Source organism: Dermacentor albipictus, chromosome 1, assembly GCF_038994185.2.
Source record: "Dermacentor albipictus isolate Rhodes 1998 colony chromosome 1, USDA_Dalb.pri_finalv2, whole genome shotgun sequence".
NCBI lineage: Eukaryota > Metazoa > Arthropoda > Arachnida > Ixodida > Ixodidae > Dermacentor > Dermacentor albipictus.
Window position 1 is genome coordinate 5,953,420 of NC_091821.1, and position 27,858 is coordinate 5,981,277.

Below are 27,858 nucleotides of genomic sequence, written 5' to 3' on the forward strand. Positions count from 1 at the left end.
GCCATGCATAAAACACTTTAGTGTTAAAATATTGTGCAAACGAGCTATCAGGCATTATTGACCCTTTTGGCAGAGCAGTTTGCTCTAGAGAAATGAGATGGCGCTTTCGGCAGCTTGCTGCATGTTGCCTCAGCGACAGCGCACGAATACGAAACCATTACCACTTCCACCTTGCTTCTGTGCGATCATCTGTAGGAAATGCAACTGAGTTTTCGCTACCGCACTGTGCTCCAATTATGCCGGATTGAATCACGTGGATTGAAGACGTGTGCGGTAGTTGGCTGCAAAAATAGTGACTCGCATATTAAGGAATGGAATGAAGCTGTGTAGCCAAGTTCACGGACCGTTGCTGTAACTGTCCGTACATGTTATTGGCACTTCGAGATGTACAGCTTTTTTCAAGGATACAGAAATTCGCTCATCCACCAGTGATGTATCACTAACCTTCAAAGAAAGTGTTTCAGCCCTGGAATGTCGGCAAGAATAAGTACCACATGTTAAACAATGACAAGAGGAGTAGCGCCGCTTCCTGTCATAGTAGGTTTCGTGCACAGTATATACACACATCTACCCCAACTGGCACAGAATCTTATGCCCACTCTAACGCCAATGTGTCAATTAGCGCCGCTTCCTGTCATAGTAGGTTTCGTGCACAGTATATACACACATCTACCCCAACTGGCACAGAATCTTATGCCCACTCTAACGCCAATGTGTCAATAAGTGAATGGGTGCACACTTGAATATATGCGCACCATATACGCACAATAAATGACAGAATAGACCAATAGTAGCATTGCCATTTGTTGGGCATGTTGGTAAATTGAAAGCATATTTAGCGCCAGCAAACAAGGACGGAAGGGAGACGACAACACAATGCGCTAACTTCAACAACTTGATTTTCAGGAAGTACACCTATAAACCAATAGTGTATAGTATAGATATAGATAGTGTATATATACATATAGTATAGACCAATAGTGTATGAATGGTCGAAGCCGAATGTTTCATGATGGTCCACAAGAGTGAGCGAGTTACTAGCGATAATACATCTTTGCTACAAGGTATTACAATGTACGGAACGGCTACGTTTCAAGCCTTGCGTGCAGCAAGAACAAATCTATTAGAACTGAGCACACCCGTGAGTGTTTAGGCAGAAATAATCAGATAGTGACCATAGCAAGGAAATTTACTGAGTAATAAATGTGACAAGCCGCTGGGTTTCAAAATATTTGCCAAATAAAGAATGAAGAGCAAAACACACTAATCCTGATTCAATTCATGAGCGGAAAGTTTGGATAGCTTCGAATACATATTTAGCCTTGCTTTTAGAACAAGCACCATACACGCTGCTTGCGCCATTTGGGCATAGCTTAATCAGCTTCCAAAGCACTTTTGTATGTTCTCTGAAGCTATGGCCAAAGATTTATCTGCCCAGTACCTGTCTGCGATATCTCCCGAAATAGAGGTTTGCTAAACCGCACTGGTGTCAAACACAGCCATTGTAAATGCGGAGGCAGTTGAGGCAAACAATGGACACATTACCACGTGATCAAACATGGCAACGCCCACGGGATTGCTGTGAAAAGGGTCAATATAAAGGAAGTCTGGTATATGTATTATTATCTAGTAAAAAGAAAGCAAAATTCGGAACATTTGGGCATACCGACTGGGTCAAGTCGTGACACAGTACATTTATTCAGAAGTCGGGACTGTACCGCTAAATTCTGGATGGTTGGAAACCATACTATCACGAAGTTGTCACTTGGTGCATCTGGTTATGCATCTGAAGTTTCTTCAAAGGGGCCCTGCAACACTTTTTTCAACATGGCAAGCAAGTTCAACTAGAGATGTCAGGCAATGCTGGTGTGAATGTCTGAACCAAATATTACTCGCTTCTGCACAGCAGCTAACATACAATGTTGGTGCAAATATTGCTCTTGAATTTCTCGTGCTTCATCATACCCCCGCCATCTAAATTGCATATGATGACACAATAGCACCCTCATAAGACAATATTGGCTGGGCTTGTGGAAATGCCCCGATTGATCATTACTAAAGCATCTGCAAAGGTAACACTGTTCATATTACTTGTTACTTCCAGTATTGACAAAATGACAACATTCCACTGCGTCTGAAGTCTGTAAACATTTTTTTTACTTCCGGTATTGGGCAGCTGTCATTTACTCAAGATGTGCTGGCTTCTCCCCAGCACAAGCTGTTGTGTTGCTAACCTCTCACGCAGCGAGTGTCTATGTGCTGCAGTCCGTCTTTGTGCGTAGAATTTGTGCAGATCTAGACTCACCTGAATGTACACAGAACTGCTATCGTTTGTTATTGTACCTTTGTTGCTCCACGATGTGCAATGCCAATGCTGCATTTGTCAAGTTCACAGTTTTTTTTTTTAAGTTGCGTGGAACACACATTCACAAGCCACATTGCTCTAAACGACCAGAAAGCTATGCTGCCACTGAACAGATGTTGGCTGCAGAGGTAGTGACAGTGACAGAAGAACCCTGCCTATATATGCTGTGCCGAGGAAAGCCTGTCGCCTTCAAAAGGACAAGTCCACTTGTCGAAACGTTGCCTCCCGCTTTTACCTTGTTCTCGTTTTGCTCAAAATTGAAACTAGTGGCATTATTGTGAACACCCGAAACCAAATTTAAACTGTGTGCCCCGGTAAGGTTCAATGGGTGAGCATTGTGGACACTGCCGTAGCCTCCGCTGTGCAAACCGTTGAAGAACATCAACATGACTGTACGGCGCAAAAGACGAAGACAGAAGAAAGGAACAACACAGGCACTGTGTTGTGTTCTTTCTTCTGGCCTCGTCTTTTGCACTGTGCAGTCACGTCTTTATTGAATCACCAATTCGCCCAAGCTTCCACTTTATCCCGTTGAAGAACAAGCAGGACCACTGCGGAGGGGATGAAGGACAATCTGTGATTGCCAATAACTCTGCTTCTACGGAATGCCTTAAAATACACTTTGCTGCAAAATGTTACTGATAGTGCCCTTTAATGGCAATTACAGTTCACAATTTTGTTGAAAAGTGTTATCGATTCTATAGCAAAGTCATATTGTCACACAAATGAAAATAGTGTTTTACATTCTCTAATGTATGCCAGTGCCCTGCAGCTTTGCAAGGATTCCTTCAGTAGCACTCATCATCTGACTTTTCTGACTTCCTAGGGACAGTGAGAACGTTCTAAAAAACAAATGCATGCCCTAAACTGCCCCCAAGGGTGCAAATTGCCCCGGTCGAAATAGCTTTAGGCCTGTCTCTTACTAAGCGTTTATATGTCGGCGCATCGCTTCCCTCTGTCCTTACCACAAATTCTTTTACAGTCCTACCCTTCATCAAGCAACCTATATCACGCCCGCAGTGCGCATATCATACCGGACCAGCCACTTCCAGCAGGTTTCACGACGACGTTCGCGAACATCGACATTTTTAGCCTCATTACTTTCTTCGCATGGCAGCAGACTGAAACGGCCTCCCCCCTGTCATTGTCGACATAATCTACCCATCCGTATTCTTACAACAGGTCACTGACCATCTCCAACTACGTTGTACATGATTTTTACTTATATATGGTGTTTGTATTTACATGCGCGTACGTATGTGTGTGTATGTATGTATGTGTGTATATATATATATATATATATATATATATATATATATATATATATATATCATAATTGTCATTAAGCCAGCGGACAAGGGTGGTGCAGTGGTGGTACTTGACCGGAATGTTTACATAGCCGAAGGTTTCCGTCAACTGGGAAACTCTAAATTTTACAGAGAACTCCCAAGCAATCCTACCGAGAAATTTGAAAGCGAAATAAAGGACGCCCTAACCACTCTGCGCAAGGCAGGGCAGATAACCGATAAGACGCTCAAAGCACTGATACCAAGAAACTCTGGCCCCGGCCGTTTCTACCTACTACCCAAAATCCACAAAATAAACAATCCCGGTCGGCCTATCGTGTCCAGTAATGGAACAGTGACTGAGAAAATATCCAGCTTTATTGACAGTCTCATTAAGGACATCCCATCTTCATTTCCTCGTACATTAAAGACACAAATCATTTCCTTCGGGAGGTACCAAACCCGACGGTACCGGCGGGGGGTTACTTGGTCACTATGGATGTCGCATCTTTGTACACCAACATACCTCACGCCGAGGGCATAGCTTCCGCAGTTTCAGCTTACGCTGGCTCCAGCCAACCTAGGCGATTAGATAAAGACACAGTTGAGACTCTTTTAAATCTAGTACTGAAATATAATCACTTTGAGTTCGAGGACAAGCATTATTTGCAAATCAGTGGAACCGCCATGGGAACGAAGATGGCGCCAAATTATGCAAATATCTTTATGGCATCTTTAGAAATACCCTTCCTCGCAAACTCGGCCGTAAAACCAATATTTTATAAGCGATTCCTGGATGACATTTTCTTTGTGTGGGCCGACAATGAACAAAGTCTCTTAGACTTCATTTCCAATTTCAATTCTCTGCACCCGTCAATCTGCTTTACGCACAACTTCTCCCAAAATAGTATTCACTTCCTCGACGTCACTCTGTCACTGAGTGGCGGTCGCATTTCCACGTCCCTATACAAAAAGCCGACAGATCGTCAGCAATATCTGCATTTTTATAGTAGCCACCCCCATCACTGCAAAACAGGCATTCCCTACTCCCAGGCCCACAGATACAGAAGAGTCTGTTTCGAATCTGCGCAATTTGAGCGACACGCGGAGGAACTGAAATCTGCTCTCATATGCCAAAAATATCCTCCAAAAATAGTAGACGATGCCATCGAACACGCCCGCAGCTTAGATCGAGCACAGATAATGGGAGAAAAGGTTAGCAATACCAATACACAATCAGATCCAAACTTGGTCCTCACATACACCACCGGTGCTCCGCGGGTCAATGCCATTCTCACCCGCCATTTTAATATCATGAAACAGAGCATCCGACTCGCTACTATCTTCAAGCAGCCGCCTCGGGTTGTGTATAGAAGAAACAAAAATTTAAGAGATTTGTTAGTCAGGGCGAGGACACAGAAGTCAAACACGCCCAAGGGCTGTCGACCGTGTGCGAAACCTCGTTGCAAGGTATGCCGTCACATGACAACAGCAGACACGGCTGAAGCATCGAACTCGCCCTTCGTATATAAAATTACCGAAAATCTTGACTGTGATTCCAGTAACGTCGTGTACAAAATTCGATGCGAGGTGTGTAAGCAGGAATATATCGGCCATGAGACCCCTTTCCGCCTGCCGTTTAACAATCACCGCGCGCATGTGAATAGTCTCCCCAATTTACCCTTCTCCAGGCACGTTCGGCTGCCAGATCACTCCTTTGAATGCGTGAGCGTTGTGCTCTTGCAATCTGGTTTCCAACACACCCGTGCACGCGAGTTGAGAGAATCTTTTTTCATCCATAAATTTGGAACGTACACCAAAGGAATTAATGAGAGTCCGGGGCGGATGACGTGCCTCCGGGATATGCCGTGAAAGTGCATGGGAAACGCGAATACATGCTATGTACTCTAAAATTGAGATGCTGGCTATTCACTGCTTGCTCACCCCTCCGCATGCGCCTCAAGGGGGCGAGCGGAAAACCAATAAATTCAGTTTCCTGGACCCTGCCACTGAAGTGGTCATTCTGAGTGACCTATTCCCCTTCTTGAAATACGCACGTGCTGACTTGATGTCAGTTGTCTGTTAAACGTTCAAAAACTGGACCACAAGGAGGCTATTTAACTCGACTCCCTAAATCTAAGCCCATGGGTGCACTTGCTTTGCGAATCCCACGCATACATTTTTAATTTTTTTGGAACTATATTTTTTTCTTTTTTTCGCACCGTAGCTGGACCACAAAGTTGCCGGAACGGGCCGTGCCTTGTATATTTGTACTGTGACGCTGTGTTTCTTTCTACAAGTTGCCGCTCTTCTGTCTTCCTTCTGGGTCCCTTCTCTATTGTGCCCCCCGCCACCCGCTCCCGCTACAACGGCAGCCCACGCACTGGAGCTGCGGAGCGACCGCTTTCTCCCTCCTTACCTCGGGTGCACGGGAACCTAGCTGCCGCTACTTCCCGCCCCCCTCCCTCTCCGTCTTACGTCTCCCTCCTCCTGTGTGCTTTTTTCTTTTTCTTTCCGTTTTCTTTCTTTTTCCTTTTTTCTTGTTTTCCCCCCCCCCCTCACTGACCTCCTTGCTCTACATACATGTGACTCCGCCTTCCTGTTGCCCTGCATAGCTGCCAAAGGCCGCTATAAATCTGCCAAGGCGCCGAAAATCAATCACTGTCACAACTGTTCCTCTCGGTTTGATGTATGTAAGAACGACCGGGTACCCGGTCTAGTGTCTTCCCTACCAGGGCCGAACTGCCATTTTTTTGTAAACCCTGATGAAGATCGGTCCACCGATCGAAACTGTCGAAATTAAATACTTGTTCCGTTTACCTTGTAGCACCACTCAAGTTCTTTACGTTTGAAAGGTAGCCTGAAGAATCCCTCTTTGCCTACTATATATATATATATATATATATATATATATATATATATATATATATATATATATATATATGTGTGTGTGTGTGCGTGTGTGTGCGCTTATGTTACTTGAACAAGTGTAAATTCTAATCTTGTACCCAACCCTTATGTAACGCCCCTGAAATCGGGGGTCTTTAAGGAAAATAAACTGAACTGAACTCAACTAAGTGTCTCGGTACTTGTCTCGCTAGGGAGTAAGGGTACACTGCAAGAGTCAGTACTCTCGCCCATGCTCTTCAACATTGTGCTCGTCGGACTCCCAGAACGTCTCTCTGTCATTCCCCACCTCCACCACAGCCTCTATGCGGACGACATCATGCTCTGGACTGCAGGAGGTAGTGATGGCGAAATTCAAGCAACCCTGCAAGCAGCCATCGATACAGTGATAGCATATATTGAACCACGCTGTCTTTCTTGCTCTCCGGCTAAATAGTAACTCCTCATAATTTAGCCTGCTCTTCGGCACTGCCGGTCAGAACCTTACTCTCCATCCATTGACCTGGCACCCCATGGCGTGCCTATCACTCGTGTTCCTATCTTCCGAGTCCTTGGGCTCCACATACAGCAAAACCACAAGAATACTGCAACTCTACATCATCTTAGCAACCATGTTGCACAAGTAGGTCGGCTTATGTAGACAGCGCGCTTCCTCCCCGCGTTCTTCCCTGGCGCACGCGAGATTAAACCACGATCGTCAGCTCACCCTCACACGCTTTCCCTCACACATACAGCATATGGCGCGCAGCAATGCTGTTATTAACCTCGGACTTTATACGGAACAACACGGCGATGGTGCACCTGGAGTGTCCATATAATTGCTGTCGCAATAAAAGTGAGTCAAGTAGGACAGAGATGAAATGACAATTTTATGGAAAAGACAGGAACTTTTATGACAAAATGACAGATCAGGCAAACTGAGAGATGTTTTCATTAGGTTGAGACTAACTATGCATGAACAGTTCGCTAGAATAAAGCATGCAGAGCTATTTTGAATGGCTTCGATAGAATGAATGAGAGAATTAACATGGGAATCTTAAATACAAGACACATACTAGTATTCCAATTTAGGATGCACTAACATTTTATTAAGTAGGAGTTTTAAACTACTAGGAGCAAGTGAGAAATAACCAAATGTGAGTAACGAACTGATTGATTTGCGCTATTGATGACGTGCTTTGTGTACTTGCCATGAAAGGTTCTCCGCAATGTGGACGCCTGGGTATTTATTTGTAAGAGGAAACTTGAGACAGTGGAGTGTTGTTAAAGGAATGGTAACAAGTAGGAAAATTACTAAAACGCTGGAAAATTCTCATTACTTTCCATTTGGTTACATTAAGTTTCATCAGCCAAATATTATACCATGAAGAAACCCTGTGTAGGTCTGCATGAAGGACGATACTATCAGTGGTTGTTAATATTTCGTTGTAAATTACACAGTCATCAGCAAACAAGTTTATACAGGAGGAAACATTATTGGGTAGGTCATTTATGTACATAAGGAAGAGTAAAGGGCCTAGAACTGACTCTTGAGGGACGCCGGATGTTACAGGAGAGCTGTTAGAGTTATAGCCATTAACTGACACGAACGTCATGGAAGAGGACAAGAAGCATTCAATCCATTGCAAGATATTAGTATTCAAATTAAGTATGCCAAGTTTTAAGAGTAAAAGCTTATGGCAAACAGTCAAAGGCTTTAGCAAAATCGATGAAGACATAGTAGATGAAAGAGCAACAGTCAACTCCAGAAAATATGTTGTAAATAAAGGAGAGGAATTGTGTTTCACAAGAATAAGTTTTCCTGAAGCCGTGTTGCATTAATGCAGGAGTTTTCTTCGAGGAAAGTGATTAGGTGACTGTAGATGACGTGCACCATTAACTTACCAGGTATGCTTGTCAAGGCCTATAGTTGCCAGGACAGTGTACATTACGTGCCTTATGCAAGGGAACCACTTCTCTGACATTGCAGTTGCTCAGAAGTTGGCTGGTTGGTTAAATATCAGTAAAGGAAGATGAAAATACATTAACAGAGAACAGCAATTTGGCCGTGAAACGTGAATCAGCTCAACTGCTGTGTTGCTCTCGCCCTTGATTTCCCTCCAGAACATGTTTGGAATACACACAAGAGGGAAGTGTTGTTTTAAAAAATAAATCTTTTGCTAGTAACAACGCATGCACATAGTCATTGGCCATGAGGTGATAAGCTACCCAACAAGAAGCTCTGCCAGATAACCTAGCCTTCCTGTAAAGACATTTTTTATTATTATTATTATTGAGAAGCCGTCTCAGGAATGGCGTGAACCCGGGTGATTTGTTATTGCTTTTTATCCTCCATAATGATATGTACTTGTTAGTTCCATTATCTTGGACTTGAATAAAACCAAGTTTTCATGAATAAATCGTTTTGAAAATTCCAGAACGAAGTCAGACAAAAGTTCTACAGTCGAACCCGACTATATCGAACCCGTTTACATCGAATTATTCCTTATATCAAACAATTTATGGACACGGTATAGTTACAATGAGTATATATAGCAAAAATTATGCATACATCGAACAAAACTAATAGCGACTCCCGATATATCGAACGTCAAGCGGCGGAAAGTGCCCCCGGAAGTTGGCTTTCCCTCGCGGTGAAGGGAAAACCCGGCGGCGCGGCTCCATCCAACCGCTCCCCCTATGCGACCGCGCTACCTCGGAGCCGCCGACACCTCCCTACAAAAAATGATCCTGGCCCGCCCGCCTGCAGCGCTTGCCCAGACAGCCAATCAGAGGCTCTTGTGCCCTCGTCATGCAAGTTGGCGAAAGTGCGAGTTGTCTCGCTGCTTATCTGATTCATTGTGTGCGCCTTCTCCCGCAGTGTTGCCGTGATGAAGCGTCAGAATTAGCCTTTCGTCGTGAAGCTCGAAATCATAAACCGGGTCGAATGCGGTGACAAGTCGGATGTCTCTGCAACGTACAAGATTCCGAGGTGCACTCTCGGCACGATCTTGAAGGGGGAAATTAGGGCTAAAGCGGCCTAACTCGCGACCCGGTGCCCGTAGTGCCCGTGGCGCCCGACGCGTATGCGCGGCCGTGTACGAGTGGTTCATCCAAAATAGCTTCAGCCGTACCGACTTCCGCGTGCTCGGTGATGACTGTAAATTCTGATTAATGCGACGAAGCCGTTGTCGTTGTTGCCGAGGTTTGGAGCCAGCTGTCAGAATTTCCGGAAGCTGTTGACGAATCAACGGTGCGTGAGTTAGTGAGCGCAAATGATGGTGTCGCGACCACGGTAGAGCCCGGAAACGAAGACTACATTGCCGACATCGTGCCGAGCACAACTGAAAATGGGCACAACGAGGAAAGCAACGACCATCTTTGGCCCACATCCTCCGAAGTGCGCTCGCACTAGTCCGGTGCTTCTGTGCGAAAGCGGAATGTTGCGGCCTCAGCTGCTCCGACTCCTTAGACAATGTGGGGAAGTGCGTGCCTCGCATGCAGCGAAATTGCCCAAGCAGAAGAAAATGCAGGACTGTTTCGTGCGAAACGAAGCTAGTTTCATCAATAAAGTGATTTTATAAATGGTATGTGCATTTATGACATCCAATTATTTAGCAGGCTTATATCGAATTATGCTCTGTATCGAACTGATAGGCGTTTTTTTGCGAGTTCGATATAGCCGGGTTCGACTGTAGTTCAGAATTAATAGCGCTATGGTTACCCCGGCTGTACTAATCCCCGATTTGCTTTTCTGCTTTCTGTGTTGACGGTTAAACATATTTTAATGAGAAGTGCATGGCTGAATGGTAGCTCAGGCCAGGTAACATTTATACAGCAACCTGACCCTTTCTTCTCACAACTTAAAAGAATTGGTCCTTACCATGCCTTCTTTTTGCTCACATTTGCAAAACAACATCGCATGCATTTTTTTTTTTGTCATCATAATGTAAAACAGCTTGCACCTTTTCTTGCATAGGTTGTCCAGATTTTTAGTTTCTGAAAGGCAGCAAAACATGCCCATGTTACGGCAGAAGCTCACTTTGCTAATTCGTACTACAGTTATGAATAGTCAAACCTTTACTGCCTAAGCATCTCGAACAGGCCTCAGGTGTACCAACCTCTACCAGCAACGGAGACAGTATTTCTCACACCAGCTTAAAATTAGCCGTAGTCAGTTCAAGCACGTGACTAGCTGTTCTTGCTCAGTTCTCATCACTGTGCATCATTTCAGGCAGTGAACAAACTTGGCTGACAAAGCAGCCCCTTGTGCCTGCATATTCGGGCCTGGGGCATGCAACGCTGTGACGGCTGGCTCCAACTGACCCCTTTGTACTGCAGCTCCTTGGCAATTTGGTCATAGTGGCTGCTGTCCAGCAGGTAGGCAACCAGCTCACGGTACGCGTGCAGCGCATCCTTTGGGTCCTGCACATGGCATGGCATGGACTATGTGTATACTATTTGTCAAGCGTGAAGAGTCCTTCAAACACACCAGTTAAATAAATAAATAAATAAAAAAACTATGCTTCCAACTTTGGGTACCAATCTTAGAGTGTTAACTGACAGACGCAGCACCACAGAGTGGCACACTTCAATGTGCCGTCACCTGCTTACTCAAAATGGCAAATCCAGCAGAAGTGAGGTACTGGCTGTTCATTTGGTTTTGCGTGTTATGCATTCATAGCTTTGTTGTTCATAGGTAGACAACAATCAGCAGACACAAAAACATTTTGCCAGTTAAATATGTCCAAATTCTGAAATACCGGGCCTATGGTGTGTTTTGTAAACTGGTGTGGCTGAGGAGCTTTGAAGCACCATTCACTGCACCATGCAAGCACACGCTGCACAGGGCTTGCACGAGGTTTTCATACCTTTATAAATTGTGGAAAAGCCAAAGAAAGTGGCATATCAAAGCTGGGAAAGAAAATTGGTTAGAGACATGGCCGTGCTTGTGCAAGGAGTCAAATCAACTTGCCTACTTGGTACTCTCCAATGAGACTACGGCTGCTCTCTTGCATCAAGAAAAAATAAAAAACTTACTCAACAGCAGCATTCCTCCTTCCCAAACATTGGTAAACCAAAGTAGCCCCACAAAAAGACAACTAACATGGCTCACACAAACTCATACTGATCTTAAACACAAGCCTGAACATAATCTAAGATAGAGAAGCTCTAGCTCAGGCTGACATTCTCATCATCAGCTTATCACTGTAGGGCAAGGGCCTCTTGCAGCAATTACCACTGTCATTAGTCAGCTGACTCTACTTTCACAGTTCCCAATCTCTGCACACCACTTACCTATGCCTCTTTGACTACATTTCTCTTGCCCTGGCATGTTCTTTTTGTTACCAGCTCCCATTCCCTCATTTGTTATGCCACCTTTCAGTGTTACTGTTTACTAATGCTGCACCTAACACTTTCTATAATCATTCATTTTCACCTGTACAAAAGTTATAATTAGCAACCCTTTCATAGGCAGTGAATTTCTGGTGATGACTGATCAACAAAACAAAGCTTGTATGCACCATGCACATTTAGCAAACGAGATGAGCCAACATTCCTGCTGCTTATTGCACAGCCCACCACATACAATAATGTGTTTGTCCCCTAAGCAAGATGAGCTGACATAACCACTTTTTGTTGCATAGTTCACCATACCACGACCAGATGTAGTGCATTTAAATCCAAAGAAAATCAATGAAGTCTTCATCACGATTTATCTGCATGGGTGATTTCTGTACTCCTGGCCTTCACTGGCCATCACTAAATACACCAGGTCATGACGTAGCAATTTGTAATGAATTAATATTTCCTTGCCCTTTCGGCTCACTGAAGTTGTTTCTAGTGCAAGTAGGTTAAATTCTATCCTCGACTTGGTTTTCTTAAGCGCTGATCTAGCGAAAAATGACTTCTCTTGCGAAGTAATTGACGGGCTCTCAGGTTATAAAAGTGTTTTGTGATCGCTCTCTTGTCCAACCTCCAAATGACCCTACACGTTTACTAGTTTCCCCAACTTCACTCGTGCGAATGACAATGGTATTACTGATCTCTTAGCTGATCATTTCAATACATTTTCTTTCTGTCAGACAGACAGGATGTAAACTGTCTTGTTAAATACTTCGAGATCTTGTCAGGTCATGTGTTCAATCATTTGTGCCCATTAAAACTAAGAAAAGTAATGCTAACCTTTACCCGATGGCTCGTGACGTCTTGCACTTATCTCATCGTGTCTGTAGGCTTAGGTGTTCTAAACAACTAACGATCCCATAACCCTGGGCAGGTTTCACAAGGCAAAAAATGAACTTAATTTGAAAATGCAAACGGCCAAAGATTTCTTTTTCGCGTTCAACTGTTTCATCTGTTAAAAACTAACCCTCGTAAATTTTGGTCTTTTATTTTACCTCACGATGCTTCACCCACTTCATCCAAAATTGATAATGAGGTCATCAGTGATCTGTCAGTAATATCGGATATTTTCAACAAGTATTTTGAGTCTGTTTTTGTTCCCGATAACAACTTCATTCCTTCTCTCACCAATATAGTTTGTTCGGAAGGAATCACTGACATTGACATAAACAAAGAAGGCATTCTTAACCTCGTATTAAACTTGGATACCAAGAAATGCACCAGTCCGGACGAGATACCCAATGTATTCTTGGCTCGCTATTCCTTGTGGTCAGCAAGGTATCTGACGGTCATATACAACAAATATTTATCATCTGCCACTGTTCATTCCTTATGGAAGTTAGCTGAAGTGCTTCTTCTTTATAAATCTGGTGATAAGCTTTCTTTATCGAACTACAGACCGATTTCAATAACATCACAGTCATGCAAAATCTTAGGACATATCATTCATAAACACAGTGCTTTTCCTGGAATCTCATAATCGACTATCATCTAACATACAGCATGGGTTAAGGCGCCGTTTCAGTACGACAATGCAGTTGAGTTTATACATGACATTTTCCTCTACCTTGATGTTGCCAACCAGGTTGACACTACCTTTATAGACTTCTCAAAAGCATTTGACACAGTATTACATTCTAAACTCCTTGCTAAACTTAAGGCTGTGCTAAATAATCCTCAACTCGTTAACTGCATTTCACGCTTTCATTCACTTTGTTTCCAGTTTGTCTCTTATAGCTCAACCAAATCTACTGCTATTGATGTGACATCTGGAGTGCCTCAAGGCTCCGTTCTTGGGCCACTGCTTTTTTTTTTTACTTACATAAATTATTTGCCTGTTAACATCTAACATTCACCTCTACGCCAATGACTGTGTTTTACATTGACACGTGTACTTGTTTGTCTTTATCAGGCAACATGTTTCACCGCCTAACAAATGTTATAGCAGAGCGCAGGACGCGCCTGCATGTATCGGAAGTTTCTGGAATGTTATCGATGCTTCCATCCACTGTCTGTGACCGAACCTTGTGTAATCCGATTGCATGTGTGCGCGATGCGAATAATGTTGAACGTTGTGGAAGGCACGAGCGAGTACTCCGGAACATTCGACGACTGATGTATAAAAGCCGACGCGCTTGACCCACTGATCAGATTTTCGACCAACATGGACTATGTTCGCCACTGTCGCCGTTCTTTGAGTGTAGCCTGTTTTCGAGGGCACAAGTTTGCTAAATAAAACGCTAGTTTCGTCTTTCCCAGTTTGGCTGCTTTCTTCACCGTCACTACCACGTCACATCTGGTGGAGGTGGAGGTACCGCCCGCTCTGCTATCACTGTGGAGAAGCCGGCCATGTGTACCGCCAATGCCCATACCGGGAGATGGGACTGCGAGGTTTCGCCATTAACGTGTCACGACCGCAGATTGGTGAATGACCATGCGATATTGCCAGCTACCTTGCAACCACTCAGTGGAGCCCTCAACGATTGTCCCGTTTGCAGTCACCAGGCCACTACTTGTCGCCGCTGTGCCGACCATACACTGGCCCAGCCTAGGGCCGGTCCGTGAGCCCATATCCGGAAAACTAAAAGCGGCAACCGATGGAAGTGCAGTTGCTGTTTGTTGAGCTGACGAAGATCCTCCGCCGCCGCCGAAGACGCCAAAGAAACTACCTCGACGTCATAACGACACGCCGCCGCGCCGACAAAGTCTGGAAGCAAAGAATACGCCAATAAAAGACGACCTGACGACGCCATGTACCAGCCACAGGCCAATGCGACGCAGCCGTGATCTGACGCCAAGACCTAACTGTAACGCAAGACAAAGAACCACCGACCTCAACGTGCTTCTCAACAGCCATGCAGTCACCGCCTTAGTAGACAAAGGAGCCGATTCTTCCTGTTATGAGTGGACCCATCGCCGCCCAGTTGAAGAAAGTTAAGACTGCATGGGAAGGCCCTCAAGTTTGGACCGCTGGAGGACACCATCACGCCGACTGGAATCTGCATGGCAAGAATTATCGTTCATGACCGGACTTACCCTGCCACCTTCGTTATCCTCCAACGTGTTCACAAGATGTCATTCTCGCCATGGACTTCCTGAACCAACACGGCGCAATCATTGACCTGAAGTAGAAGTCAATAACGCTGTCGGAAGATCGAGCGATACCGCCGGAGAGCTCTCGTAGTCACCCTGCCTTAAGCGTGCTTAAAAGTCAAGTCAGCATCCCACCGCGGTCCAGCATTGTCATTTCCGTCAGCACCAAAACACCTGTCGACGTAGAAATGGTCATCGAGGGTGACTAACGTCTATTGCTAGACCGTGAAATTTGTGTCGCAAGAGGGATCGCTCGACTGCACGGAGGAAAAACTAAAGTGTTGCTGACAAACTTCAGCCAGGAGTTCAAACACCTCAACAAGGGCACTACGATCGCGTACATCGAGGAAATTCTGGAAACCAGTAATGCTTTTGTCCTATCGGATTCTGCCGCATCTACCCCGATGACCATAGTTCCCAAACCAGACTTCGACATAAATCCAAGTCTCCCCATGATTAAGTAGCAACAGCTCAGAAGTCTGCTCTGACGATAAAAACGCTGCTTTTCAACGTCATCGGGGATTCGACAAACACCAGTCGCAAAGCATCGCATAATAACCGAAGAGTGCGCTTGACCACTCCGCCAGAGCCCTTACTGAGTTTCAATGCGAGAATGTGAAGGTTTAAGAGAACAAGTCGACGAAATGCTGCGCGACAACATCATCCAGCCGTCAAAATGCCCGTGGGCATGTCCGGTAGTCTTGGTGAAGAAAAAGGACGGAACCCTACGTTCCTGCGTTGATTATCGTCGACTTAACAAGATCACAAAGGATGTACACCCCTTCCATGGATTGACGATGCATTAGATTGGCTCTGCAACGTAAAATACTTCTCGTCGATGGATCTCAAGTCTGGCTACTGGCAAATAGAAGTCGATGAGAGAGATTGCGAAAAGACCGCCTTCATCACGCCAGACGGCTTCTACGAGTTCAAGGTCATGCCATTCGGACTGTGCTCGGCGCCTGCTACGTTTCAGCGCGTCATGGACACGGTGTTAGCAGGACTGAAGTGGCAGACGTATCTTGTTTACTTGGATGACGTCGCTGTCGTCGCCGAAAATTTCCACGACCACCTTAGGCGGCTTGCGACAGTATTAGAGGCCATCAAGTCATCAGGGCTCACTCTGAAGCCAGAAAAATGCCGCTTCGCTTACGACGAGCTTCTGTTCCTAGGCCACGTCATCAGTAAATCCGGAGTACGCCCCGACCCGCAGAAAACAGCTGCCATCGCAAACTACCCAGTTCCTACTGCGTAAATAATATTGCACTCAGTACCACTGAGCATAATAAATACCTCGGGGTAACATTTTCTGAAACGCTTGACTGGTCTAATCAAGTTAACTCAATTAGCGCAACAGCTTACCGTCTTCTTCACTTTTTCCGACTAAATTTTAAGCATTCCCATTTATTACCGAAGGCAACCTTGTATATAACAAATGTCAGGCCTATTCTAGAATATGCATGCGTTACCTCAGATCCATGCACTAAATATCTCGCAGACAAAATAGAACACGTCCAGAAGCAAGCAGCACGTTTTGCAACAGGAAATTATAATTTTACTATCAGAGGATCCGGAATACAGGAAGGGCTGGGTTGGAAAACTCTCTCTTCACGCAGGAAAATCCTAAGATTGAAATTCCTTTACAATATATACAAAAGTAAAACTGGTAATGACAAAACACTGTTCATTAAGGAGCTGCATTACGTTTCATCTAGGAGAGACCACGCTAACAAAATTAGAGCTTATCAGTGCCACACCAATGTGTTTAGGTATTCATTTTTTCCTAACACGCTTAACGATTGGAATGAGCTCCCTGATGAAGTGATGCAGCGTCTAGTATTGAAAATGCTATTGAGAGCTGTATTCTTTGACTGTTCTGTTATTAATCTCTGCGCATATGCTACTGCGTGCACTTTTTTTTTATGTTGCTGTACTTTGTTAATTTGTCTTCTGCTACTGTGAATTTCACGGCTTAAACAATGTTGCATTTACTGATGTATTCTTTTGATATTGGTGAATATTTTTCCATTGTGACCCCCTGAATTTTAACCCCTCTACGATAATGCCGTGCAGGCGATGTAGGTATACTGAATAAATAAATAAATAAAGATTACTGCTGGTTGTACCGCAGCCAGTAGACTTTCCTTCCTTTTTACAGCTCAAGCCTTCAGGACTGGTTGCTTGTAAGCAGCACAAACGAACTAACGAACAGCATCATCAAGCTAATCCATTGCTCTCCTGCAATTCCTTGTGGCGAGCTAGAACTTGGCTCCTGCACGCTCCAGAAAGGAAAAAGCCCCTTATGCTACACTACATGCGTTGCGAGCACTGTGATGCAGTGCCGTGTTCCATTTAAGGCTATAGTTAGCTGTGAAAGCTTAGCGTTGCTGATTTACACATGCGACCAAGGAATTACCCTCTTATAATCAAATATCTACAGTTAAACCTCAATATAAAGAACTTCAATATAATGAAATTCTCAATATAAGATAGAACACCATGCATATAGAACCTCAATATAACGAAGTGTTTGTATGCAATTTCAATATAAAAAAATTTGACTGCTGCCGCAAAGGAATGACGAGACAGTAAATGGAAACTTCTGCGGGCAGAGATGATCAAATGATTTAATTACAAATGGCTGCTTGCAAACGCACCTCTCTAATCGTGCGCCAAGCGACAAGAATGACTGAGCCGCATCATGTTCCATATAAAGTCAAAGCGCAATAAGCTTCTATCGGACCCAGCGCACTGTGTGCTTTAGGTGCGAGTGAAAGTGTGCAAAGACGAGACAAGAAAGGTGGTGGTTTCACCAGTGCCGCCTTCCTGCATGAGCAAAGGCAAAGAGAGGGAGGGTAGCAAGCTCGCAGTGACGTGATTAAGCGCGTGCGAGGGGGGTGGGGGTAAGTTAGGGCGCGTCTCGGCAGAGGCTGATCATTGTTGTAAGCGCGGCTGAAAACAGACACAGTTGCACACTGTGCTTTGGAAGTTATCTGCCACTGTGCAAAGAGTGAGCATGCCAATAGGGCATGGCAATTTGTAAGCTATCTTCCTGCGCGTTTAGTATTGGAGGCTGCGTAATCTCGAGTTTCGATGACCCGTTGGAGCAAGAAGCAGACGAAGCAGTCACTCCTTGCTGCCGGCCCTTTTCCTGGTAGCGTCTCCTGCCAGTGCAGGCAAGTGTGGCTGGCTTCGCTTGATTCGTACTGCAGGTGTGAAGATATTGTCGACGTACGTGGCATGGAACAGTATCATTTGTCACCAGCTCCTAAATTTATTAGAATGAATTGTTTTCTCATTCAAACTTACTTTGTTCAATTGCCCAATAGTTTTGGAAAATTCTTTGGCCCCTTTCCATGCAAGAAAGATCGACCAGCAACTGTACTTATTTGCATAAAAAGTGAAATTTATATACAAAGAAATTTTGATATACCGTATTTACTCGCATATTGATCGCACTTTTTTGTCAAAAAAATTTATGCAAATTCAGGGGTGCGATTCATTACGCGAGTTAAATTTCCCGCGAAACGAAAACATTTTTTTTCATCCTGCATTTGCTGCGGGATGACAACAGGTCAATAAATAGGCGGCTGCCGCCAAAATAAAAATGGCAGCAGGCGAAGCAAGCCGAATGTGCCGAAAGCGATTTTTTTCTTCTCGTGAGTACATTATGCGTATTGAAGCAGTTTCTTCCGCATCAGTAATGAATGATATCAATATTATCGGCAAGTTTGCGGCAATAACGTAGCCATGACTACTTTGAGGTGACAGAAACGGAGATGCGCACGCTTAGCTGCCAGTGGCACAGAAACCCATGGCAGGCATGTTGCGGAAACTGCGACATTTGTTTTTTACTACGTGATACGGCATGCTTCCGCTACGGGCGGACGAATATCTTAGCTGTGCTACAAGCGTCGGCGTATGAATAGGGCACACTTCTAACGTACCAGTGGCCACTATCGTTGCCACTCACAATTTGTTGCCTGCCCATGAGTGCAGACGAGAAGAATCGAAAGACGCCTTTTTTGTTGTTGTTGACCACAACCACTATAAAGCCTACAAATAATAAAGCCAAGGCAAATTTGGTTGTAGCTTTTTTTTTTTCATGGAAGTGTGGAAAGTGATGAAAGGAATGGAATGGGGCATCTGCTTAACAATGTTTGGTGCGTGCAGACCGCTTGGTATGTCTTGAAAAGTCGTTTGCGTAGCATTCGACAGATGGCAAGCGCGATCAGCATTAGCTAGACTTGACACGCGACATATCACTGTGGAAAGTTTGGGGTGCGATCATTACACGGGAAAGGAAAGAAATCAAATTTCGACGACAAAATTCACAGGTGCGATCATTATGCGAGTGCGATCATTATGCAAGTAAATACGGTAATGAAGCAAATTGCCAACTTTACCAACTTCGTTATATTCAGGTTTAACTGTACATATATAACCGAGCAAAATTTATGCTGCTCTTTGTAGACTCAATTTTATAAACATATTTACCGAACAAAACAGCGTTAAAAGCTCTATACTTTCGGATCTCAAACCGGGAAACAATCAGTTGATGGACAAGGCAAATACGTTACCTTTGCAAGTGACAGAGCTCCGCTGCATTCAGAAATCTGTAACTGTCTATGGTGTCACTGTGAAGACGGTTTCCTGTTTAAATAAAGTGATAAATATGCCACATTTCCACTGCAATACGGCCGCAGCAACGCACAACATGCGCAGCTTGTGAGAGGCCCCTGACCGCAGAGCCACATTTGTCTTCATGAAGCGGAGAAGCACTGAACTACACATCACACCCGGCAGCCGGCACGCCTACCCACCTAGCCACCATAACAAAGGTAAGCACTGCTGTTTTGTGGAGGGCCACGGATAATTACACCTGCCTAGAAGGTATTGTAGTGATGCTCAAGAAGCTCCAAAGAGCATTGTAGTGACCCAATGGAAAGGGTCAAATGAACTTCTCTCATGCCATTTATGGCTGCGCACTCCTGCCATGTATATACAAGCTTTGAACCAGGTCACGATGCGGTGTACAAGACAGTGACAGCAGCATAAGAAAAGTCAAAGAAAGAGGCAAAGAAAGCTTTGCTTCCCAAAAGTGAAAGCTGTGGGAAATAAATGCATCTGCATTTCTTTGATATTCAAAGCTAGGCACTCATATTCAAGAAAAGTTGAAGATGCTTGTATTTGAAAAATAAAAGTAGCCTCCCTTGTTTACACGTGCTTATGCCTCATCTGCAACAAGGCCACTATACTCAAAAGTATACCATTTTTTTAAGTACTATGGCCAGCAACTACTCCGAACTGCCTGCCAAACAGTCCATAATGCTTCCTTTGTTTTGCTCCATTACAGATTCAGCTTCAAGATGATTGCAAACATTTCAATTGGACAATAATAGTGCTATTGAGAGAATCTGCAATTGGTTTATCACAGTAACATAACCAGGGTCAAATCCAGCCCAGTGTGTTTTCTTTGTCCGTTTACTCTCATGTGCAAATGCTTTCTGCAAATCAGTAACAGTAGCGAATCATAGTGCTCACAGTCCAGCAGGTACTGGTGCGCCAATGATACAGACTTTGTTAAAAAAATGTAACATATTACCCCACAATGTTCCAATTTTTAGCCAGCTTAATATACCAGTTTCATGCAGTAGATGGTAGCATTACGACATTCGAATAATTGTACCTAGTCCAAAAAATTGGTCAGCCACTGTACTCACAGATTTTCTTTTGCCTGACCAGGCTTTTTCCAGCTCATATATTAACTCCCCAATTTGGGCTAGGCGGCGGCACGGACGCTTGCGGGAGCCAATGAAAAAGTCACCAGGCCGCGCGGTTACGTAGGCGTCTTGTGTACAGGAGTACAGGCTCGGAGATTGTGTCTGCCATGCATTTGTCCACATAAGCCCGCCATTCAGTGCCACAACTTCCTTGAAAACATGAAGGGTCGACATCTGCCCGTGAAATTTCACATATTTCTGGGCAGGTAGTGCAAAAAAAAAAAAAAGGGGGGGAGACAAGCATGCACCACTGCTGTTGGCCAAAGTAAGTTGCGCTTGTTTGCTTTTGCATTCCAATTTATTCAAAGTTTTTGCATGCGGAATATTTATCCATGTCGCGCAGTCAGTCAAGGGGGCTCTCTCGCATGTAACTGGGGTCTATTAGTAATCCTTTGAGGGTCAATGACATAAATATACGGCAGCGCGAACAAGTCTTAAAATGATCGATGCCGTATATTTACGGCGCCGTCTGTACATTTAAAAAGCGTGCCAATTTCCTAACTTTTTCTTTTCTGTCATGTGCTGCCACTTGGGAATACAGGGAATTTTTTTCGCGCGCCTCCCTCTCTGTTTTCGTTGCATGGTTTGTTTTAGAGCTAGTTTGCTCCCGCACGTCTATATACTACCGCTCGCGCACTGGCGCGTGTGCGGGCGGGCGGTGGTTTGGGTTTTGTTCCGCGGGTGGTTTCGGCTTCTTGCGCTTGCAAAACTGGTGGGTATTTCATTAGTAATTGCTCAAAGGGTGACCACTTGTTTCTCATTCGCTTAGTGCTCACAGGGGTGTGCATAGTAAGGATGCCACCGTGCATGCATTTCTGGTGCTTCTTTTTTTGACACTCACGAAAACTAATTGCCTCTGGTTGGCAATAAGATGAAGATTAGCAGAGGTTTGTCCCACGTTTTGCTTTTTTGACGGGCACACAACCCCACAGTTTTCTTGAGTGCGCGCACCTAAGCAGTTCAATTACGCTATGGATGTACATACTATTAGTGTAAGCGCAGGAACATTTGAGCGTTGTGAAATATTCGCGTGTGCACATTTTCAGAGCCTTGAACTATGTGTATAACAATGCATCAAATTTTTAATTCTTCTAAGTTTATTTCCTTTTTTATTGTTTTTTATTGTTGTTATTTATGAATGAAGAGTACATATATACCAACGCAAAATATTTCTTTCTCACTTTATGGTCACCCTAGAAAAATTATGGTACATTTTTTTCAAAATGAGTCCCTAAGAAGAATTGGAATCTGCAATAAAAAAATCGACCCTGGGCAGTCACATATGGTGAAAAAAATCGACCCTCAAAGGGTTGAAGGGGACACTAGGGCTCATAGCCTCTGCTGAGCATCGGCAGGAGCAGCAGCTTCACCCAGATTCAGCATGTGGCCTGATGTGATCACTGCATGTTAAAAGCGAAGAAAGAGGCAAAGGATTCATCATAGAATAAAAAAAGCATGAAGAAACTCACGTAGAAAGCCGCCTCACAAGTATCAATAGAGACAATTTTACCATCGCGTCATGTGACACAACGACTGCGACGTCCTGAGGTGTCTAAACCCATGAATTTTTTACCCCTGTCACTCAGGCGCTTTGGAGCGCCGTCGAGTCCAATCTAAATCGGGTGCTTCTGCAAGGGCACTTTCGACCGTGGTTCATCACCATCCAGATTCAGTAGATCATGATCATAGGCTGTCCTCTGCACCGTAATGCTGAGCGAGTTCAAGCAACCTGATCCGGATTATTGGACCATGCAACCGCCACTAGTCTTGTTCGTGACCAAAAAATATGACCTGTACAGCACTTGATCACGATTGAAAATGCCTGTGTTGCACCGGTTTTCAGGAGCGACAGAGAGCCAAAGTATTTCAAACCACCACTGCCTTCCCCTTGCCACACTGCTTGCGGAGTCTAGATGACACACACTATGGTTTGCATTCTTTTTAGAAATGGCCTGCCGATTAATACACCTTTGCTAAAGAACTCAACTGCTTGCAACTTGCTACTACAGAAATGGTATCGATCAAGGGCACATTGTCAAATAAGAGAAAGCACAATGTGTGTCGCACACGCAAATCAGCTGACACCCAATACATCAGTCAAAGCACGTCGAAGTAGAGTTCCAGCAATATTGTCATCATCACGAGCAAACTGTCATGACCGAGCTACAAGACGAAGCAAGAACGCTGCCGCGAATAATAGTAAGCATTAAGCAAAAGGACGAACTTTCGCATACCGACTTACTTGATTATGCAGACGGAGGTTATCCATGTCTGCCTGTGTTCCTTTTCATATCATTTACCCAGGAAGCTATAGAACTTCACAGGCAGCTGCATGCTCCAGGTATTTGTCACTGTTGTGGCAGTTCGCCACACAAGAGTATCCGGCTCCTTGGCTACCCAACCACCAAACCATGGCAAAACAACGGCTATGCAAGGAGCAGTTTTGCAAAAATTCCAAGCATCCCGAGTGCCTCACAGTGCCGGTGACATGATACATGGTGACGCTGCTCTCTGCCAAGAGAAGGAGTGGCGCTGGCGTCTGTCGGCAAATTTGGGGTTGAAGTAGCAGTCAGTTTGAAGCAGCAATCAGAAACTTTTCTTTTTTTGTTTCTCCGGAGGTTGGGTCACTTAGCTGTTCAAGGGCTTTCAAAAGCAGCCTTTACTTTTGGTTTAACATTTCAGGCACTGTGCAGGCAACTGTGCGGGGCAAAATATTGCATCAAAAGCAAATACGTTGGTGAACATAAATGATATTTGAAACAAGCTGCATACATTGAAACACTTCCGATCGGGCCTGCGCTGCAAGTCTGGATAGCATGTGTCAAGTATTCCAGTAAAACGATTTGTAAGGCTGGGTGTTTGCTATAGGTGTCAATATGCTGTCAATGTAGGCGGCTCACTTTTTTCACTGTTTTTCACAATGCTTTACATCACGCATATTTATTTAAGTGGCTGGATAGGCGCTTTCCAGGCGTGCTAGCCACAAACTAGTAGATGCTCTCACTGCTGACATTCCTGTTGAACGTGTTTGCATGGAGTCCAGATTCTGTAAACTTGACAAAACTCAAGAATATAAATTTTTGCAGCAGTATGCTTATCATGATATTGAAGATGCTATAAATGTGGGGAAACAAAATATTCTATTCCATTAATAGAATTAGGTGGCACCTTAACTTTCCTGCACATACGCTTTTGGTAGCGTATTGAGGAGTAAACATGCAATCCACAGGACACTGTGTACCCTTGGTGGTCCTGTGAATTGTGCTTCCCATTCATGCTTTCCCTTCTGAGAAGCTTCCGCTCTGTTCGCAATTGTGAAAGTAGTGCTGCACTTACTTTTCCAGCGCACAGCATGAAGCCTCCAAGAACATGATTGGCTGCTTCTATAAGCCACTGGAGAACATCTGGCTGATTTGTTAGGCGCTGTGCAGAAAGAGAAAAGGAAACAAGTCAGCTGCTGCGCACATGTGTCTGCTACAATGCGAGTGTCCAAGTGAAAGGCTCCGGATTAACTTGGACCACATGGGAGCAGAGCATGCAATCATAAAAGAATACAACATGAGCATGTTTGCACTCAATGTGGTTTTCACAGCCAGGAATCAAACTTTATGTTCATCAGCCAAGAGATTCAAAAGAGAGGCCCACCATATAATGCAAAACAAACTTATCCATGTTACATGTGTAACAGGTGCGATGGAGCAACAAAAAGAAAACAGGGCCAGTTGTGGAACAAATTAAAAATTTTTAAAAAGAACATAGTGGGCTCCCCTGTGTGGTCCTCAGAAAGTTATTTATTTGGGTCCACATATACAAATATTGAACCACCACTGTGAACAATGCAAAACGAAACCTTAATGCGATTAGGACACAGAATTACATAGTCGCTTATAATAGCAATTGCAAAAATAACAGTAAAATACAGTTTGAGCTATAATGCACTCGCAAGTGACCCATTCTGCCTGCACAACCAATGATACCAACTCTGTAATTTTGGCTGTTTGGATGCACTTTTGCTTTCAGCATCGCCCTTACTATCAACTGCCTTTTCTACTGTTAACTCTAACATTACTGCACCTACAGAGATTGATCACTTTGACAGACAGCCTTTTCTACACATTGTTAAACATTTCCGTTGGAATGATTCTACTAGCAACATCATGCATCGCCTAAAATGACGACTGAACATTAAGTATTACCGTAAAATCCAGAGAAATGCCCCATCCACGAAAGAGAGCCCACTCCTGACTAAGCTCCCGGCTTAAAAAAACAAAGTTACCCACCTGAAAGTTAGCCCGCCTCATATTTCCACTCGATTTTCTCTCAATTTTAGGTGGGTATCTCTCAGGATTTCACGGTAGTCATATTGGATAATTTTCGGCAGATACTGGAGACCAGAAAATAAAACTTCAACTATAAGTATCTTCAAAACTATCCTCCAGTACCCTTTGCACTTCTGCAATAAAAAGACGCAAAATGTTACAGTTTGGTGGACTTGGCAGCACAGCTTGACTAGCTGTCTAATGTCTTACATTTTGAACCCCACCTGTGCAAGTTCCCTTATTCATTACTGTTCAATATCACGCAACACTCGATATTACTGTACAGCACTGCACAGCAACTGTGGAGCATGTGGAGGCTCCAGTGACAGTTGAACACACACTAAACCACCTTGCTTGCACAGAAGAGCTGATCAAACACAATAATCAAGTATAATGACGCTTTTACACTCTCTATTACCCGATAACCATTGCTTCACGAGCATAAAAAATGCAGTAAAAAAAGATACCAGGTGCCTGTGGCAATGAGCGAAAACAAATGCTCCCTGTGCAGCAAGAATTTACTCACTTTCATATATAGCATGGGCAACCTTTATATTAATTTTTTGCATGATCTGACTTGGGAACTAGGAAGCAGGTGCCTATTTTGTACATTTCAGATTTTTTTTACTCTCAGTACTTATAGTAAAAAGAACAAATTAGTTTCATTTGTGTTTCATGAGGTGCTTTTTTGAAGTTTCACAGAAAAATTATGAAAAAATTATCTGAGCAATTATTACTGCTATATATCCATTCAAAACACCAATGACCAAGCTATAATTTTTTGTATCAGAGCATATACATTGCTACCTACTGCGCACAGTGTAAGAACAGGTGCTCCGATGGAAGTGCACAACGCGTTTCACTAATGTTGGGCCGCCACTAGGAGGCGCGCACGACTAGGGGGCTGGTGCTCCGGGGTCCAGGCATTCCGTGGCCACCATGCATGCTGGGAGCGCGCTTTGCAGCCTGTGTTTTTTAGAGTGCCTGTATTTAGCGACAAGCCTTAAGCCACTGTCTTTACGTTACAAAATATTAAAGTGTGGTTTGTAATTACTGAGGTGCTTTAGTACCTTTTCAAAACAAAAGCATATGGTGTTTCTCCCAGTGTAGCAGTCCCAGTTCGTCTTTTGCCGAGTCCACTAGAAACCTAATTTACTTTCGTCACTTCTGCTTCAACAAACCGTCGCTACTATTTGTCACAATACGCAGCTGTCCCGCTTTCATTTCATACGAAGCAGGGTTTGGAGGAGTGCTGCATACAATTAGTTTCTGAATAAATAGAAGCACCTTCACCTAATAAAGTAAGTTAACGTTCATATCTTTCACTGTTCATACTCAAAGAAAAATTGTGCATAGCGCGTTTCACATACAGATCCTATGCAGAAGTTCCAAATTCTAGAAGCCGCGAATTGAGAGACAGCTAATTCCTTATAAACTATGCTGCCGTGGAATCAGTAATATCAACGTGCGTACTCTTGAATAAAGTATTATAAATGTCAAAAAAAAAAAAAAACGTAGTTTTTGGTTGCTGACACCACACTCTGATTAAGATGTACACCGTAGTGGGTGACTCCGGTATTATTTATGCCCCCCTGGGCTTCTTTAATGTGCATCTTAGCTCAGCCACATTTCTCAAATTTGCTCTTCCGGGCGTGCTGACAATAACAAATTTATTGTGCACTGCTTTATTAAGGGGAAACAGCACAAAAAAAAAAAAGAAAGACAAACAGGACAGCGCATGTCCTGTCAGTCTTTCTTGTCTTATTTCTTTCACTCTGTTTCCCTGTCATGAAGCCTTACCAACAAGCTCAAGTTCATACCCTTTTAAATTTTATTGTGCACTGCTGTCCACAAATTTGTAACATACACCGGGTCGAAGTGCTTCTCACACCCGTACTCTCCTGGTCGCAGGGCTTGATCTACACCTTCGGGAGCATCCTACAATAGATGCAGTCGGCTCTTATCACTGAACAGGGAAACTCTGTCTTTGCACATGCAAGACCTGCTGTTGCAGTTTGGTGCAAAGCACTTCTTGCCTACAATCCGTCTCCACCAGGCAATGTCGCAGCTTGAGATGCAGACCTGCCTTCCGCCTCTTGTGATTCAGACTGTTCGTATAAGTTTTTAAGCGCTTGCCTAGAACAATGATGAGAGATTGCTAAATTTTGAAACGAACATTGCTACACTAATAGCTTATCGTCTGCCCGCGTCTGCCAGAGCAGACGGCGCGACTCAACTGATGGAGTCATTACCGTCTGTTACGGCACCTAAGAGATTTGAATGATTATAGTGAAGAGCAGGATCAGTGAAAAAATTTGCTTTAATTTATTTCAACGCACTTTGCGTACAGTTACAATTGCTTACACGTTCAAATTTCTCGCGCATTCAGCCTCTTAACATGCGCTGCCATGCAGCGGTGCAGACGTGAAACACCACCAATAGCGAGACGCATTTCTCACCAGTGGCCCCCACGTCGTCGGAGCACCTGTTCTTCTTACACCGTGCTACTGCATCTTGAATAGTTAAACCATAAAGGCAGGGGAAATGAGCACATTTCTAGTGGCAATGAAAGAGTTAATGTTGGTGCGTTTCATTCCAAAGGCATTTTGCTCTGTACCAAATGGTATTGCACTATCTTTCCAAGGGCACGCAAACCTTCTGGTTGAGAACGTAGGGTGCACATGAAGGCATCAGCCCTGAGCAGGTTAAGTAGACGCAGC

At 44.1% G+C, this 27,858-nt stretch overlaps 1 protein-coding gene across 9 annotated transcripts in view; it reads right to left on the minus strand.

Annotated features, from left to right (window-relative positions):
* Miga (mitoguardin) overlaps positions 1-27,858 on the minus strand; it is a 296,982-nt gene that overhangs the window by 77,802 nt on the left and 191,322 nt on the right. For 8 of the 9 annotated variants that reach the window (XM_070538810.1, XM_070538808.1, XM_070538800.1 and 5 more), the window contains 2 exons: positions 24,156-24,242; positions 10,864-10,962 (listed from right to left, as the gene is read on the minus strand). In XM_070538810.1, the coding sequence (XP_070394911.1) occupies positions 10,864-10,962; positions 24,156-24,242 (186 nt within the window). The remainder of the gene's footprint in view (positions 1-10,863; positions 10,963-24,155; positions 24,243-27,858) is intronic. The other variant, XM_070538801.1, reaches the window with a different exon arrangement.